This window comes from Chiloscyllium plagiosum, unplaced genomic scaffold (genome assembly GCF_037043375.1).
Source record: "Chiloscyllium plagiosum isolate Xiang-an unplaced genomic scaffold, Cpla_swu_hap1 HiC_scaffold_2, whole genome shotgun sequence".
NCBI classification, from domain to species: Eukaryota; Metazoa; Chordata; class Chondrichthyes; order Orectolobiformes; family Hemiscylliidae; genus Chiloscyllium; species Chiloscyllium plagiosum.
This window is the reverse complement of record NW_028270140.1, coordinates 19,834,862-19,854,095: the sequence shown is the minus strand read 5'-3', so window position 1 is coordinate 19,854,095 and position 19,234 is coordinate 19,834,862. Positions and strand designations below refer to the sequence as shown.

General features: G+C 39.5%; 1 protein-coding gene across 3 annotated transcripts in view; it reads right to left on the bottom strand.

The window, feature by feature from the left end:
* The window catches only part of LOC122558334 (transmembrane protease serine 11C-like), a 48,551-nt gene that overhangs the window by 3,094 nt on the left and 26,223 nt on the right, over positions 1 to 19,234 (bottom strand). For all 3 annotated transcript variants that reach the window (XM_087995112.1, XM_087995118.1, XM_087995121.1), the window contains 4 exons: positions 17,399 to 17,464; positions 13,050 to 13,212; positions 10,895 to 11,157; positions 7,309 to 7,442 (listed from right to left, as the gene is read on the bottom strand). In XM_087995112.1, coding sequence (XP_087851238.1) covers positions 7,309 to 7,442; positions 10,895 to 11,157; positions 13,050 to 13,212; positions 17,399 to 17,464 — 626 coding nt within the window. The remainder of the gene's footprint in view (positions 1 to 7,308; positions 7,443 to 10,894; positions 11,158 to 13,049; positions 13,213 to 17,398; positions 17,465 to 19,234) is intronic.

The following is a 19,234-nucleotide window of genomic DNA, read 5'->3' as shown; positions in this document are numbered from 1 at the left end:
CTGAATCCAGTGACTTGAAAGATCACAACAAATGCATCGCTATTACCTCGCCACCTTCCTCAGATCCCTAGGATGTAGTCCATTGGGGCCAGGAGATTTATCAATTTTTAGACCTTTTAGCTTTTCTAGCACTTTTTCTTTTGTAATGGCTACCATATTCAACTCTGCCCCTGACTTTCCTTCATTGTTGAGATATTACTCATGTCTTCCACTGTGAAGATTGATACAAAGTACTTATTAAGTTCTTCAACTATTTGCTTATCTCCCAGCACTAGCCTTTCTGCATCAATTTAGAATGGCCCAATGTCTACTTTTGCCTCTCGTTTGCTGCTAATGTATTGAAAGAAACTTTTATTATCACTTCTAATATTACTGGCTAGCCTACCTTCATTTTTGATCCTCTCCTTCCGTATTTCTCTTTTTGTTATCCTCTGTTTGTTTTTGTAGTCTTCCCAATCTTCTGATTTCCCAGTGCTCTTGGCCACTTTATAGGTTCTCTCTTTCTCTTTGATACATTTCCTGACTTCCTTTGTCAGCCATGGCTGACTAACCCCTCCCCTCTCTTCTTTGGGATGAATCTCTGTACAGTGACTTCAATTACACACAGAAACTCCTGCCATTGTTGTTTTTGCTGTCTTCCTCACTAGGCTCTGCTTCCAGTCGATTTTCATCCGTTCCTCTCTCATGTTCCTGTAATTACTTTTATGAAACTGTAACACCATTACGTCCGATTTTGCCTTCTCTCTTTCAAATTGCAGACTGAATTCTACCATATTATGACTGCTGCCTCCTAAGTGTTCACTTACTTTAAGATCTTTTATAAAGTCTGGCTCATTACATTGCACTAAGTTCAGAATAATCTGCTCCCTTGTTGGCTCCATCACAAGCTGTTCCAAAATGTCATCCTGTAAGCATTCCATAAATTCCCTTTCTTTGGATCCACCAGCCACATTATTCACCCAGTCCATTTGCATATTGAATTCCCCCATGATCACCGTGACCTTGCCTTTCTGATATTGCCCTATCTATTTCCCGATACATTTTGCGCACCTGATCCTGACCACTGCTGGGAGGTCTGTACACAACTCCCATTATGGTTTTTTTGCCTTTGTGGTTCCTCAACTCCACTCACACAGACCCCACACCATCTTGACCCTATGTCATTCAGTGCCATAGTTTTAATCTCATTTTTAACTAACCTCCTATGCCCACCTCCCTGTCTTTTTGATAAGTTGTAAATCCTCGGATGTTTAACCGCCAATCCTGAACCCCCTGCAACCACATCTTTATGATCCCTACCACATTATAATCATTCACGATGATTGCGCCGTAAATTCATCTACCTTGTTACGAATACCATAAGCATTCAGGTAAAGCGCCTGAATGCTAATTTTCTTATCCTCATGATTTCCAACATCTCTAGTGATATATCCTAAGTTATCATTCCTTTTTGCTTCATTCCTAGTCTGCCTCGAACTTAAACCCTGCACACATGCTAACCTGCTGCTTATCTTTCTACTTGACTCCATACACTCTGTCGCTTTCTCTTTCTGTTCCCACCTGTGCTTAACAATAAGCAAAAGTGGTGAACAAAATTCAGTCATTTTAAAGTCAGGCCCAAAAAAAGTCCTAAAAAAAACACAATGGCTAAAGAAATATTTATAAATTAATTATTGATTTCAGACACTAAGAAATCCCACCAGTTACTAATTCGAAAAAACAGAAACTGAAACTTACAATAAAGAACATTAAAAGATATAGATTAAAAAGCATCTAGATGGGTATATGAATAGGAAGGGTTTGGAGGGATATGGGCCAGGTGTTAGCAGGTGAGACTATATTGGATTGGGATATCTGATCAGCCTGGATGGAAGGGTCTGTTTCTGTGCTATTCATCTCTATAACTCTATGTCTCTATTCCACAGGTTACATCATAATACGTTACGTCCTGGCTGTAACATTCAAATTGTAACTTGGGAAACAATATCTTGCCAAAGGTATTCCAGAAGTTGTCAGTTCCTGTGATTCTGTAAAGATGTATGGAGCAATACCCTTCCTTGATACTTAGTCTAGAAAAAGAGGTTTGACACCTGAAAAGTTGTGATAAGGGTCTGAATCTGGGGTGGGCATCCCTTTCGTCACCTTGGATCTAACAATACACAAATAATGCCACCTTTCCTTAAAAACAGACAAAGCAGACCTGCACCTTTCATCATGATGCTCCACTTTCCAGATTATGTTGTTTTATGCCACAGCATCCAAGTTTAGTTCAAGCTCATCTGGAATATGAATTTTGTACGAGGAGTGTTGATGCTGGGTTGGGTATTATCTTTGAAATGTAATACTGCATCACGTTTAAAATTGCCAATAGTTTCAAATTGGTCTCGGATGATGTATGGACTCAGGATTGTGCTGTGAAGTCTTTGGTGTTCCAATTGATGTTGGAGGAGGCATGAATGATGTTAAGCATTGTTCCATTATCAGCCCATTGCTGACCTTAAGTGGGAGGGAAAAATATCACTAATGAAGCAGCTGGACATATTTGGGTCGAGGACACTACTCTGAGGAATTAGGTGGCTTAGTTGGTTAAAATGCATACCTTGTAATCAGAAGATCCTGAGTTCAGACCTCAGAAGGAGCCTTACAGCTGAAAGAGGCTCTGAATAAATTGGTGGCTGTTTTAGTGTAGTGGTAATGTCCTGACCTTTGAGCCAGGAACCCTTTGTTCAAATCCCACCTGCTCCAATTGTGTATAATATTATTTCTGATTATCACAGATTGATTAGAAAAATATCTAATCTGAGGGACTCCTGCGGCTTTGATGATTGACTTTCAACAAACACAATCGCCTTCCTTTGTCCAGATAGGACTCCAATCAGTGGAGAATGTTGTCCCAATTCTGGTTTGGCTAAGGTTCCTTGATGGCACATTCAGTTAAAGATTGCCTTGATTTCAAGGATGGTCATTCCCACTGCAGCTCGAGTTCAGCTCTACGCCCATGCTTAGATTAAGGTTATAATGAGGTCAGGATTGGAGTGGTCAATTTATATGGGCACCAGTCTCAATATTAGCATTCCATGTATATCATTCCTTTTGGTGTGAATTACTTGGTTGGCATTTCTATGGCGTCTAATGTCGTGTGTCAAATTGGTCACGTTTACTCCCTGACTGAGGTCTATAATCGGTGATGGTATGGTTACCTATTAAACATTGTTGACATCATTGTGTGTCATGGATGGAACATTGGAAGCTTATATTGTTGTCATGTTATTTCCTTGGTTATTTCTTCTTGCTGTGGAGAATTGTGTTGTACTTGGTATTTGACTGGCTGATCGGATTTCTTACACATTTTAGCTCAATGTCCTCCTGCAGAATATAGCTTGCCTTTCTCAAGAAATATTGGGCACTGTTGTGTTTGGTGAGACTAAACTTGGATTCCGTGTTACAAAACAACGTCATCTAGAAGGTGGAGCTTCATTGTTTGAGGCCTGACTTTAGAGTGAATGGATTTTGTGTACTACTAATAGAATTTTGCTTATTTTAAGCACAAGTACTGCCTTCTCAACCTATCCACTCATTCCTTTTCTCGTGTTTTAAGTTATGTTCTGTTCCAGGATTGCTTTTCTAATCTGAGTCCTTTCAGCATTTTTTAAAGAGGTATAGAGAGACAGAATCACTGTGCTACAGTTCTGTGCTTTAGTCTTGGTTATTAACTTCATCTTTGAATTTGAGTAGATAATGAAGAGTAATGGAAAAGAATGCTTCACAATTACCATGCTGCTGTCACCCTCACAGCCTTTAGCATCCATTCACTCTCATTAACTAGCTGCCACTGTTAGCATTTCATGCCCATCTGCTATCATAATGCGCTTTGCGGTTGCAATGTTTAGCGTACCATGAAGACTAGATACCGGTTTCAAATGTCTTGAAATTTATTAACAATATTAACTACTTACAATGCTACAATATCACAGACCTGCACATATATTCTGGGTTCTGTACTTATTGATGTGACAGTACATTATCTACAGAGTGAGTGACTGCAGACATAGGAGCCACCTTTATATTGTAATGTCACATATCATTAAACTATTTTAATGTTACAGAAAACTAGCAGATAGAGTTCAATTTGGATAAATGCGACTATTGCATTTGGTACAAGAAACATGGGTAGGGCTTAGACAATTAATGAAATGGTCTTGGGTGGTGTTGCAGAACAGAGGGACGTGAGGGTGCAGGTACATAATTCTTTGAAAAGGTGTTTGCCTTCACTGCTCAGTCCTTTGAGTGTAGGTGTTGGGAAGTTATGTTGGGGTTGTACAGGACATTGATGCAGCCTCTTCTGGAATACTGTGCCCAGTTCTGATCGCCCAGTTATAGGAAGGATATTATTAAGGTTGAGAAGGTTCAGAAAAGATTTACCAGGATGTCACCGGGTACGGAAGGTTTGAGTTATAAAGAAGTGCTGGATAGGCTGGGATATTTTTCACTGGAGCATAGGAGTTTGGGAGGTGACCTTATAGAGGTATATAATGAGGGGTATAGATAAAATTAATGATAGTTGCCTTTTCCTTAGGACGTGGGATATCAAGACTGGGGACACATTTTTAAGGTGAGGAGGAGAGAGATTTAAAAAAGACATGAGGGGCAAATGTTTTACACAGAAGGTTGTTTGCGAGTGGAATGAACTTTCTGAGGAAGTGGTGGATATGAGTACAACTATAACATTTAAAAGACATTTGGATAAGTCAATAAATAGGAAAGGTTTGGAGTGATATGTACCAGGACTAGTTTAGTTTGGGATTATGTTTGGTATGGAGTGGTTGGACTGAAGGGTTTATTACTGTGCTGTATGATGTCATGACTTGTCTGATCTGGAGTCTATGCCATTGCTCATCAACCTGTTAGCTCTCAAGCAATTAGTGAAACATGATTTGCTTTTAACAAATCCATATTTATTACTATAATTAGCTTGCATTTGCCCAAGTGATTATTAATTTGTCTCAAATTATAAATTCTTGAAGCATTCCTCCACTGTGGAGTAAATTGATAGCCCTTTGGTTTTTCAGCTTAATGTTACAAATTATTTTGAGCAAGCATTGAACATTTGTAATTCTCCAGTCCTCTATTACTACCTTTGAGTTTAAGAAAGACGGGAACTGCCTCTACAAATTTCACTTTCTTTTTTTCTTGTTACCCTTCTCATCCTGTGCATCTCACCCAGTTCTGGCTGCGTCAAACTTTAGGTGCAGACCGTTTATCCACACTGGGAGAAAGTGAGGACTGCAGGTGCTGGAGATCAGAGTCGAGAACGAGGCGCCGGAAAAGCACAGCAGGTCGGTCAGCATCAGAGGAGCAAGAGAATCAATGTTCGGCATAAACCCTTCATCAGGATGCCTCTTTATCAGTATTAAACCCTGTAAGTGTCTGAACTGCCCCCTGCTTTATCTTGTCTCAAGCATACAATCCCTTTTTGGTTCCTAATTATTGCCACTCTTCCATTTACCAACCTTCACTATTTACAGGGGTCCCCGATTTATGAATGCCTGATTTACAAACATTTGTACTTGCGAACATGATGCAATACAGGGATGTAATTTTAAAGACCTGACATATAAATATTTCCGACACTTACAAATAGCTCTTTTATATTGTCCTGCATTATGCTCCAACTTGCATACAAATTGACTTGCAAACAGACTCCAGAATGTTCACAACCTGTGGACTGCCTGTTTGTACAGACAGAAAACATTTGAATTCTTGTTTCTGTTGGTTGCCTACCTATTCTCATACTTTCTTTTTGCTTCTCAATTTCTTTTCCAATCCTCCTCTAAGCCTGGTTCTTGATTGTATTATCCCCCTGACATCTATCATGAGCACACCATTTCTTCTTTGCCTTGATTTTTTTCTCTTTTGTCATCCAAAGACTCTGGACTTGTTTTCCCTTTGGGCGTTCATTTCCCAAATTACATTATCCGACGATACTTGAGCTATTTGGTCTACCATGTTCCCATGAACTAAGTACAGCTGTTTCTTCTGTCTCTTTGGACTGGAAACATACTGCTGTACAAAATGTTGCTGATTGCACTTTCGGAACTCTTGCTCCTATCCTCTTGCTAACTCCTAACCCTTGCTCCATACACAGTTACTATTCAGTTTATATTTGGGTAATTAATGTTCTCCATCATAATGGCCCTCTTAATCTTGCTCATGTCTGTAATTCCATTGCAAATTTGTTTTTCTACAAAAGTCTCACTAATTGGTGATCTATAATCTACACCAAACAATGCAATTGCATTTCTTTTATTGATTATCTCTATCCTTTATCCTTTCAGGAACATCCTTTTCCCTTGCATCACTGCAACGTTTTCCTTGTTAATAATCCACCTCTCTCCCTTTCCTTACTTTCCTGGAACTTTGTAACCAGAAAAATTTGATACTCCATCTGGCCCTTACGCTATCAAAACCAATTACATGTTGATTACCACCATTAAATAAATGTCTTTAAACTTTTCTGTTCTAAGGAGAAGATCTAATACCACCACATAAGTGAACGCCTGCTTTGTATTACTATTCTCGGAAATCTCCTGTATAAGCTCTCTAAGGCCTTGACATCCTTCCTGACCTGCTCATAATCAGGCCAGGATTTTACTGGCACCAGTAAACTTGTAGGGTAGAATGCAGGACTGGTTCCTTGATGCCATCCTACCACTGAGGTAATTCACAAACAGCACAACCAAATGTAGAAAGGTCACATACAATGAGGAGGTAGGCAGATATTTTCTATAATTAAGATCCAACCAGGGACTCCTTTATTGTTCCACTCCCTTCCCCAGCTAAATGTGGCTCCCTCTCAGAGGCAGCTTGAACAAAAGGATTGGGGAAGGTTAACTGGGGCAAAGAGGGACTGTAAGCAGTGAAGGCAGCCTCCTGGTCCCAATAATCTCCTTGGAGGGATTCCCTCTCTCGCACTTAGTCCCCAGATCATTTTTTTTTGCTCGCTGACAACATGAGGATCCAGTCCACCAACCTTAAAAGGACAGTAACAGGCCAGCAATCCGGAGGTTGCTGTGGTAAAATTGTGAAACAGGTCACACTGATAGTGCAGAAGCCACTTTTCATCATGTGCATGTGTCTCAATTCTTCCCCATAAAATTTAATGCAATGTTTTAGCTGAGTCCTGCCAGTGACCTCTCCAGGTTGAGGATAGCATCCTCACTTTTACACTCTCTACCACCATTTATAAACCTACTGATTCTGTATGAATATTTTTTGTTCAATATTTTAAAATACTGGGTTAAATGTTACCTGACAGGAATCGACTCCTCCTGTTAAGAAGCCAGCACACAGCATTCTTTCAGTAACTTGTGAATAGATGTTCTTGCATGTGTTGTCATCGATGATGTCCACATTTGCTTTTTGAAGGATTTGTGGTAGTGAGCCTGGAGAAACACAGAAACAGACCCCTGAGTCCAACCAAACCATCCTGAACACACCTTGCTTCTCCTTCGATGTTGTCTGACCAGCTGCGCCTTTCCAGTTCCACATTTTGTTGACCATAATCCCAAACTAAACTAGTGCCACCTGCCAGCTCTTGGCCCATATCCCTCTAAACCTTTCCTATTCATGTACTATTCAAATGTCTTTTAAATGTTATAATTGTGTCCACATCCACCACTTCTTCAGGAAGTTCATTCCACACGTGTACCACCGTCTGTGTGAAAAACTATTAACCCTCATAGAGTTTTTAAATTTCTTTCCCACTTTCTTTAAAAATGTGACCTTCAGTCTTGAACTCCCCCCCTCCCCCCCAACTAGGAAAAAGACATCTGCCACTAACCCTAAGGATTTGCATTTATGGATGTAGGTTTGCTCACTGAACTGGAAGGTTCATTTTCAGATGTTTTGTCACCATACTAGGTAACATTATCAGTGAGCCTCTGGATGAAGCCGGTTTCATCCAAAAGCTCATTGATGATGTTACCTAATATGGTGACGAAATGTCTGAAAATGCACCTTCCAGCTCAGTGAGCAAACCTACATCCTGAACCTTAACCTGAGCTACAAATCATCTCAAAGTTCACTAATTTGCATTTATATTGTGCCTTTAGCCTTTTACAATGAATAAAGCATCTCAAAGTATACCAACTGCTGTAATGTAGAACATTCAGTATGCAATTCACCCACAGAAACTCCTTGAAGCAGCATTTAGATAAATGAACAAACCACTTCTTAAGAATTATGTTCTGCTGGTTGAACAATACACATTGGCAGAACAGTAAGAAAAAGAGTCCCCTGCTGTTCTTTGAAATAGTTCCATTAGCTCTTTTAAGTTTACTTGAGTGAATGACATGGAAATGTTGAAGCGGATATCATCTTTGGATTGAATGCTATTTGTGACAAGTTTATTGCAGGTAATGGGAACGGACACCAAACAATGCTGACTGATAAACTTTACACAGCTTGAAAATGGAAGTGATGTTGCTATTCCCTAGTTGTAACAGTGTCATATCTGCTAAAGATGAAACTTTAAGGAGACAAAATCATTATATATTTTGAACTTAGAAACATTAACAAGCAGCCCACAAGGTTCTAACCAGACAGACTAAATTAAAATTTCAACACTAACTGTCACGTTGTCTGTTTTCCTAACGGAATTTTCTCAGTTCAATTCAGAGTGTAAGGCAGATCACACCATAATATAAAACACTTCATCTTGGCTTTGTCCAGGCATGAATCAATGCAAGGGAAACCAGAACGTGTCCAAACATTCAGATGGAATCCAATCCATTTCTCACTCCTCTACCCTCACTGCTTCACCTCCCTCCCAGAACCATGTCCTCATCTTTCACCCCATTAGCTTCCATACTCAGTGGATAGTTGTCCATCATTTTCACTAGTTTCATCATGATGCCACCACCAAACAAATTTTTTTGCAGCTGTCTCATTTCAGCAGATTAAAGGGGATATCCTTCTCTGACATCCTACTCCATGCCTCAGTTGTCAGTAGCATCGCCTCCCAGTAATGGAGTCAAACATTCAAACAATATTAACAAGATCACATTACTCAATGGTTATTGATAAGTTCCACTAACGGATCAAGGCAAATAAATCTCTGCTTTCCTAGTTCCAGGTGACATGTACCATTAAACTAAGGACAGCATAGTGGCTCAGCTGATAACACTGCTTGCCTCATGGTGCCAGGGACCCAGGTTTAATTTCACCCTCCAACAACTGTCTTTGTGAAGTTTACACGTTCTCCCTGTGTCTGCGAGGGTTCCACCAGGTTTTCCAGCTTCGTCCCACAGTCCAAAGATGTGCAAGTTGTGGTTTGGTTGTGCTTCGTGTTGAGGGATGTGTAGACCAGGTGCGTTAGCTATGGGGAAATGTAGGGTTACAGGGTAGGGGGATGGGTCTAAGTGGGATGTCTGCAGAGGGTTGGTGTACACTAGTTGGGCTGAGTGGCCTGTTTTCACACTGCACAGATTCTACGGAATGCAAGTTTATGAAAGAAGAATGCACCAGCTCCCTTTGTGCTGACTCAACTGTGCTGCAAATATTGATATTCTACAGGAACACATGCTAGTGCACTATTTGACAGATCACAAATTTGGTGGTAAATTTTGCAAAAAGTTAGTTTGTCAAAATCAAATCATTCCGTTTGGAATCAGTTGTGGGGCAAGGTCAAGTGTTGCCTAGAGATGTTGAAAATATGATGGAAATGATTCTATTTTGTCAAATGTACAGAGACTACAGGATATTTGTCCCAGATTCAAATGCGGAAATTGTCCATCAGCAAACTGTTGAAGAAATCTGAGAAATTGAAGAAATTTTAATTTGAGAGCAAATGCAGCATACAGAATGAAATAAAGATGACTCATTCACTATTTGAATTGGAAGGTGTGTTTGTGGCCTGAGATGGTAAGAAGGGAGGAGACGAAAGTCAGATGTTACACTACTTGTACTAGCATGGGAAGCTGCCTTAGGAAAAAGGAGGGGGTGAGTGTTAGTCATGAATGAGGAGTGGTCTCAGGGTCTCACAGGGTATGATACTTTTAGAATGCTGAAAGGGGAGGGGATGGGAAGATGCTTTTGTGGATGATGCCACCTGAGACCGGACAAAAAAAATGATAAAGGATGATTTGTTGACTAGCAGGCAAAACAATTTGATGCAGATCCATTTGGTTATCATAAACTAACATTCAAGCTGAATAATTTAATTACATAAGCTTTCTCTTTTGTGAGAATATCTAAACTGATTTTATTAATGACTTAGATGAGTTTATCAACTGAATCAAGGTGTCTTGAGGCACCATGGTAGTGTCTTTATCTCTGGGCCTGAAGGTCTAGATTCAAGTCCCACCTGCCCCAGAAGTGTATTATAACATTCATGAACGGATTGGGAAAAATACCTAACCATAACGAGAAAAATTGAATACCCATGGGCTGTGTAATTTAGACAAATCACTGTGTTGGAGGCTGATTTAGACTGCTAAGATAGTACCATTGCTTGTAGATTTTCATTTCATTCCTTGAGAAAAATGCCAGACTTGTAATTAAAAAGTGCAAACGTTTAATCATCAATAATGAGATTACAAAATTAGTATCCCTCTGAACATAGCCTCAATCGGGTCTGATTTTGTCATTTAGTAAATTAACCCTGATGGTTCTAATTTGGATACTTTTGAGTTTGAACTTCTGTTTATATGCATCATTTGATAATAATTTTACCCAATGTCTTCACTTAGTGTGAAGAAAAAGCACATTAAAGTAATGCTTTGTTGTATCTTGTACAATCAGAGCAGAAACAAGCGCTAAGCTAATATACATTCAACTACCACAGATTTAGTTACATCTGTAACTTTACAATAAATCAAATTGTTTGTGAACTAACCTTCAAATTCAAGAGTCCCCCATCCTGTGATGGTGCAGCTGTCCCCAGCATTGAAGACATGGTCACTTGATGGAAGGCAAATTGGCTGGATGTTAGCCTCAAAGAGCAGAGGGGATGAAAGTTTCAGCACTGCGATGTCATAGTCATTTGAGGTTTGTCGGTACTGTGGATGGATGATAATTGTTTCAATAGTTTGGACAGTACCTCTTCTTACATCAATTGTTCCAATCAATGCTGTCCATATTGATGGGCTGCTTCTTGAACTTTTAAATAAACAGGGGTAATAAATGATCAATCATGTACCAACAAGCATTAAATTAACTTGCATCAGCATTCACAACTTTATATTAGTTCAGGAGCAAATTAGTAAATTCTGGAATCTGTACTGAAAACAAAAAATGCTGGAAACCACAGCAGGTCAGACAGCATCCACGGAGAAAGGATAAGCTAACATTTCAAGTCTGGATAACTCTTCACCGGATCTGAAATGTTAGCCTGTTCTCTCTCCATGGATGCTGCCTGACTTGCTGTGATTTTCAGCATTTTTTGTTTTCAGTTTATCTTATTTTGCTAAGATTTTAGATCTGAAACTTTTGACTAAAGCAATTCAGGCTTGAGACAACCATGTCTTAAAATGAAAATCTGTTGTCATTCTATCCCAATGTTTGTACCATAAATGAGGTGTATCAAAAAGAGACTGAATGGGAACTAATGGCTAATTTTTCATCTCATTATCAACAAAAAAAAAACAAAACGAGAAAGAAGTAATTCCAATTTGCTACAGCCCACTTTACACTATTGTACAACGTCATGTTCTACTGCCTGGTACATCAATACACATTATGAATTCCAGGTGCTCACATCTCCTTGGATATCATATGGACTAGATGGAATGATCATTTGGAAAGATTGACTTATAAAACTACATGTAAATTTACAGACCAAAAGATGATCATTTGGTCCATCACAACTGTGTTGGTCTCTTTAAATTAGCTTCACTCCCCTGCTCTTCCTTCACAGCTCAATAGTGCTTCATTTTCAAGTGTATTGCAATTCCATTTCATGTATACAACTGCCAAATAAAACTTTCTGGAATCACAATATGTGGGATTGTCCACAAAATCATGAACTTTACGTATGCTGCATGACATGACCAATGCATGAGGCCATAAGCATGATTTGTCAAATCTTGCGCATTACTGTCCTTCCAAGTGCTAATTGATGTCAATGATTTTGCTGTGGATCTAGCAAGGCAAAGAGAATTAACACCCTCCTGTCGTGTCACTTCCTCTCATCAATGGCCTACTAATAAGATAACAAATCAGATAATTCGATGAATGGGGCTTGAAAAAGGAATGATTAAGAAAATTCCATTCCAGTAATTATTTCATGGTTCTAGATTACCTAGAATAGAGAGAAGTGAGGAAGGCAGTGTAGCCCCTTAATTCAACTATCAAGAAGCATCCTATGGTCCTCCAGTTTCTTGAGCAATTCATTTCCATTACCCTACTTGAAACCTGGTCCCATTTGTTAATTAATCTTTTTTGTGAACAAGGACTTCCAGACATCAGTCTTAAATTTTGGACAGTTTAACCCTGAGTCTACTAAAACCATTTATGTTTTTTTTAAAATTCATTGTGAGCCTCATTGATATCTTGCATGGAATAGATATGCTATTCATTCCCTCATGCATTAAAATTCAAGTTAGTTGCACATTGCTCTATGCATTCACACGTTTTGTGCAATTCAATTTCTAGTAGCTACGCAGCCTCTCCTGACTCAATCACCTTTCTGGATATAGTACCATTAATTAATTAAGGCCAGTGTGCATTGAGTTTCTGAATCCAAGGAGTTCACTTCAATTTCAAAGAGTAAGCATCTCTAAACCAGTCTGTGCAGTGCCCAGATCTTCCCTTTTCTCTCACTCCATCATGGCTTCTCTGATAAGGACTTGCAATTTCCAAACCTTGAGTCAATTTCTTGTCCATTCTCTATTGCTACCTTCAATGCCAAAATCTGAAGGCTTAATCTGCAGGCTTTCATGCAGATCTTTGTATCAGTATTATTTGAAATGCAAAGTTCAAAGAGAAAAGTTAACAAAAGTTGTCACGTCTCCTATTAAACTGTACAAATGAAAAATCAATAATGGGCTTACTCCTGAAAACAGTGAGCTGCACTGATGAGCCATCTGTCCGAGATGATGGAGGCACCACAGACATGTGATCCGATTTGGAGGCTAACCTGCCAAGGCCATTCACCATTCACAGAGTTTGTCCCACCAACAATCCTATTGAAGAATGCAGGTCTGGAGCCACAGGCTGTGCAACATACAGAAATGCTTAGAGTCTGATACATTGATTCAAAACAGTAATTCAAAAGAAAAAAAGTAGGTTGAACTATTGCTTATCTATCAAATAACTTGAACAAGGAATTAGAAGGGCTAAAAGGAGACATGTAAAGGCATTAGCAAACAGAATTAAGGAAATTCGCAAGGCTTTTTATGCATATATAAAAACCAAGAGGGTATCCAGGGAAAGGATTGGCTCACTCAAGGACAAAGGAAGGAATCTGTGTGTGGAGCCATAAGAAGTCAGTGAGGTCCTAAATGAATTCTTTGTGTTGGGGTATTCACCAAAGTGAAGGAATTGGTAGAAGTTGATCTCAGGGAAGGGAGTGTCGAGTTTCTAAGCCAAGTTGCAGTTAAAAAGGAAGAGGTATTGCTCATCTTGGAAAGTATTAAGGTAGATAACTCCCCCCCCAGTCCTGTTTGGATCTATCCTAGAATATTAAGGGAGGCAAGAGAACAAATTGCTGGAGCATTGACAGACATCTTTGTATCCTCTTTGGCCAGAGGTAAGGTCTCAGAGGACTGGGAAATAGCCAATGTTGTCCCATCTTTTAAGAAAGATGTCAGGGAGAATCCTGGAAATTACAGGCCAGTGTGTCCCATGTTGGTGGTAGGGAAATTATTGGAAAAGATTCTCAGGGGCAAGATCAATTTGCGTTTAGAAATAAATGTACTTAATAATGACAGACAGCCTGGTTTTGTGTGGGGGATGTCATACCTCATTAACTTTATTGAGATTTTGAAGAGGTGATAAAGATGATTGATGAAGGATAAGTGGTTGAATTAGTCTATATGGACTTCAGTAAAGCCCTTGATAAGGTACCTCATGGCAGACTGGTAGAAAAGGTGAGGTCACATGGTATCGGGGTGAGTGGCAAGATGGACACAGAACTGGCTTAGTCATAGGAAACAGAGGGTAGCAGTGCAAGAATGCTTTTCAGAATGGAGGGTCATGACTAATGATGTTCCGCAGGGATGATTGTTGGGACCTCTGCTGTTCATGATCTACATAAATTACTGCAGGAAAATGTAGCTGGTTTAGTTAGTAAGTTAGCTGATGATACAAAGATTAGTGGAGCTCCAGACAATGATGAGGATTATCAGAAGCTACAGCAGGATACAGATCAATTGGAGGCATGAGCAGAAAAATAGAAGATGGAGTTTAATCCGGACAAATGTGAAATGATGCATTTTGCGAGGTCAAGTACAAGTGGAAATTAAACTGTGGATGGCAAAACCCTTAGGAGAATTGATATACAGAGAAATCTGGGTGTGCAGGGCCACAGATTACTGAAGGTGGTAGCGCACAAAGATAAGGTAGTTTAAAAAAAATGGCATATGGCATACTTGTCTTCATTGGAAGGGGTAATGAGTATAAGGATAGACAAGTTATGCTGCAGTTTTATAGAACATTAGTTAGGCCACACCTGGAATATTGCATACAGTTCTGGTCACCAAACTACCAGAAGGATGGGGATATTTTGGAGAGGGTACAGAACAGGTTTATCAGGATGTTGCCTGGTATGGGGAATTTTATCTATGAAGAAAGATTGGATAGATAGGGTTTGTTTTCACTGGTTTGCAGGTTGAGAGGCAACCTCAAAGAAGTTTATAAGAATGGCATGAATAGAATGGAAAGTATGGGGCTTTTTCCCAAGGTGGAGAGGGCAATTACTAGGGGTCACAAGTTCAAGGTGTGGCGGGGGGGTGGGGGGTGGGTGAGTTTAAAAGAGATGTGTGAGGCACGTTTTTCATACAAAGGGTGGTGAGTGTTGCCAGGGTTGGGGAATTTGAACTATAGGGAGAGGTTGAATAGGCTAGGGATGTTTTCCCTGGAGCATCGGAGGCTGAGGGGTGACCATATAGAAGCTTATAAAATCATGAGGGGCATGGATAGGATAAATAGACAAAGTCTTTTCCCTGGGGCGTGGGAGTTCAGAACTAGAGAGCATAGGTTTAGGGTGAACGGGGAAAGATATAAAAGAGATCTAAGGGGCAAATATTTCATGCAGGGGGTGGTACATGTATGGAATGAGCTGCTAGAGGAAGCGGTGGAGGCTAGTACAATTACAGCATTTAAAATACATCTGGATGGGTATATGAATAGGAAAGGTTTGGAGGAATATGGGCCGGGTGCTGGCAGGTGGGACTAGATTGGGTTGGGATATCTGGTATTGGAGGCCAAAAGGCCTGTTCCTGTGCTGTATTGTTCTTTGTACTTTAAGAATAGGGTTTTGAACCTTCCCCTTAAACAAAAAATTATTACAGTTTCCTTAAGACTACTAACTTTTAAAAAGAAATCCAATTCCCCATGGTCAAGAAAAGAAAATTGCAAAGAATGATGAAAAGATTAATAAGAAAGGAAAAATTAGAGTATGAGAGAAAACTAGCTAGAAGTATAAAAATAGATAGTAAGAATTTCTATTCAAATTTTATAAAGAAAAGATTTAACAATGTGAGCATTGGTTATACAAAGTACATATGTTCATACAAATTAACAGCAAACCATTCGGCCTCTTGAACCTGCCTGGCAATTCTATAAGACTCTGGCTGATCAGATTGTAACACAACCCCGCCTTCCTTACTAACCTTGATAACCTTTCATGCCTTGCTTAACAAGAATCTATCCACCTCTGCCTTAAAAATATTAAGGACTTTGCATCGACCAACTTTTCACAAAGTGAGTTCCAAAGAGTCATGACCCTCAAAGAGGAAAATCAAAGCCTCACCTTGTGTTAAATGGGTGACTCCACTAAAAAAAGGGAATTAATAATTGGCAGCAAAAATAAAAAAGAAGCATTTTATCTACACATGAGAGGTTGCAGAGAGATGAAATACAGAAAGGTCTGTGTGTCCCAGTGCATACATCTCAGAAGGATAATATGCAGGTACAGCAAGTAATCAGGAAAGCTGATGAATACTATGTTTTACTGTGAGGGAAATTATGTGCAAGAGTAGGGAGGTTATACTTCTGTTATACAGGGCATTGGTGTGACCATATCTATTGCAATGTGTGACGTGTTGGTCACAGTACTAATCAAAGAATGCTAGTACTTTGGAAGGAATTCAGAGAAGGTTTACAGACTATTATCTGAAATGAACGGATTGCCTTATGACGAAAGGCTATACAGGCTATCCTCTGGCATTTAGAAGAGACAGAGGTGACATAATTAAAACACATATAAGATCCTTAGGGGACTTGACCAGGTGAATGTTGAAAAGAAGCTTACTCTTATGGAAGAATCTCAAACTCTGAGTCATACATTTAAAATAAGGCATCACCTATTTAAAACAGAAATGAGGAAGCATTTTCCTTCTAGAGGTTTGTGCTTCCTTGAAATTTCCTTCCTCTATCGGCAGTGAATGCGGAATTTTTAAGGCAGAGGTGGATAGATTCTTGACCATCAAAAGGATGAAAGATTATTGGGGATATGCAGGAATGTAGAGTTGAGGTTAAAATCAGATCAGCCATGACCTTATTGGATAGCAGAGCAGGTTTGAAGGGCCAAGTGACCTTCTGTTGTTCCTTGTTCATATAATTACCTAAGAGCCAATGGTCACTAAATTATGTCATTGCTCTCTTCAGCATGACGGAAAGAAAAACAATGCCTAAGTTTAGTTCTGAGAGTTCTACCCAGCAGTAAATAGACCCTTAAACATCAATTACAGAAAAAAGGTACAAATTATACCACAGGCTGTTTGTTGCTGCCCGAAATGCTGGCAGAAAATTCTTCTTTTTACTTATTAAATGTAGAATGAAATAAAAACTAACTGGTGTTGATCCTTGCTTCAGACAAAAGGCATTGGGAAGGATTTAATTACATGAACAGAGACCTGACCTGATCATTAAACAAACTGAGAAAATATTTCGTGGAGGAAGCATTACTTGGATAAGATAGTGGTCAGTCTCCTTTTTGTTTTGGAGGAAGATTATTTGCACAGCATAAGTTAACAAAAGTTACATTTTATCCTACAACGTGAATTACAACGCATGAGGCCATATTTCGATGGGACACATGTGGGTGTTAACAAATTGTGAGTTTAAATCTTGCAAGAGATTTCTTAATCTAAGCATTAATAAAACTCATTCTGGTAACATTTGTGGAAATGACTCAAAATTGCTAATGAAATTCAGTGTGCAGTAAATTAGAATTTACTTGAACTTGAGCTGTCGTTTCTGGTTGTAGAAGTTAAGATTTTAGTGGTGGGTGTTGTAACTGCATCTAAAAGTAAAGAAAAAATACATCAGCAACTGCTTTTGAAACTGCACCAAAAACACACACAGTGCAAACATTGCAAGAAATTAAATTATTTTTATATCATTTACCAGTTGTAGCAGAAATCTTGTAGTTGAATTATCTTTTAAAAAAGTTTTTGAAGGTTTATTTCTTTTCCTATCACTCCATTCTATGTCAGTGGTGATCAGCTTGATTCTATTTCAAATGTTGGACATACATTAGTGTAGAAATGGTCTTGGTGTACTTAATATCAAAGCATTCCAATTTATTAAAAATAAAGGGGCAGCATAGTGGCTCAGTGGCTATCACTGCAATTCACAGCACCAGGGACCTGGGTTTGATTATACCTTCAGGTGACTGTGTGTGAAGTTTGCACGTTCTCCCTGTATCTGTGGGGGTTTCCACCAGGTGCTTCGGTTTCCTCCCACAGTAACATAGATTTGCAGGGTAGGTGGATTAGCCATGCTATAGAGTCCATGGATGTGCAGGCTAGGTGGGTTAGCTTTTGGCTGAAAATGTGTTGCTGGAAAAGCGCAGCAGGTCAGGCAGCATCCAAGGAGCAGGTGAATCAACGTTTCGGGCATGAGCCCTTCTTCAGGAAGGGTTAGCTTTTGGGAATGCAGGGTTACAAGGATAGGGTAGGGAAGTGGGTCTGGCTGGGATGCTCTTTGTTGTGGACTTATTGGGCCAAATGGCCTCTTTCCACATTGTAGGGAAATCATGATACATGGAAAAGCATATTGTGTTTGCAAGCAATTTTTAAGCTTTGAAATTATGTCTTTCCAAGTGCAAAGAGGAATAACAAGTTTAAATTACATTGAATGATAGAATCTTAGCACAGAAAAAGGCCACTGGGCCCATTGTGGTTGAGCTTGGACTTCAAAAGACCTACAGTGTATAATTTGGGAAGAAATAGGCATACATCTCTGGAGTTCAGGGGAAACCTCCTCAGGACACTAAGAAGGCCCCACTCCTTACCCACTCCAGCTGGGAAGTTCACAATTAATATTTCAATGAGGCATGGCAGTTCTAATCTGGTAGGTCAACAGTTAACAGTTAACAGTAACAGTTAACAGATTGAAGCAGTCTCCTGGCAGAAATCCACTTCATATTAAAACTCTTTGCCTTTTGTGGGATATAGGTAAAGTAGTGTTACTTCTGCAATCATATTTACTTATGCAAGGTAAATGAACTCGCGGCAGTGTATAATTGTTTCAGCCAAGACTGAGACAACAAGAATGGAAACTATGTGAAGGAAATACATAATTGTTTTTGTATTAGCTGAAATGTGCCTGCAAAGAATGATAGATGTTACAGACAAATAGATAAGGTGCTGTAAGGGGAGGAGGTTAAGCTAGGTATGCCTGTACAAACAGTAGTTATAAGCATCTGTTTCCCGCTTCTGCAAAAACAAGAACTAACCACAATCAAGAAGTCATGAGGTCATAAGGTCATAACAAGTAAGGGAGGACATACTTAACAATAGCCCACAGCAGGATGTGGTCAAACGGCCTTGTGAGACCAGAATAAGCATTTTGTCACAGACAAGGCCAGATAAGGCAAGAGATGAACAAGAGTAATGGGCGCCGATCTTAGAGAGGTGGGAGATGTAAACAGGGGAGGAGCAATGGGAGGAGGGAATAGGAACCAAATTACATAAATGTTGTGTACTAGTTGAATTCAGTGTGTGTGTGTCCCTGTCTTGTGGACAGTGGACACCACACCTTCTTGCAAGAGTAAAATAAATGACACTAC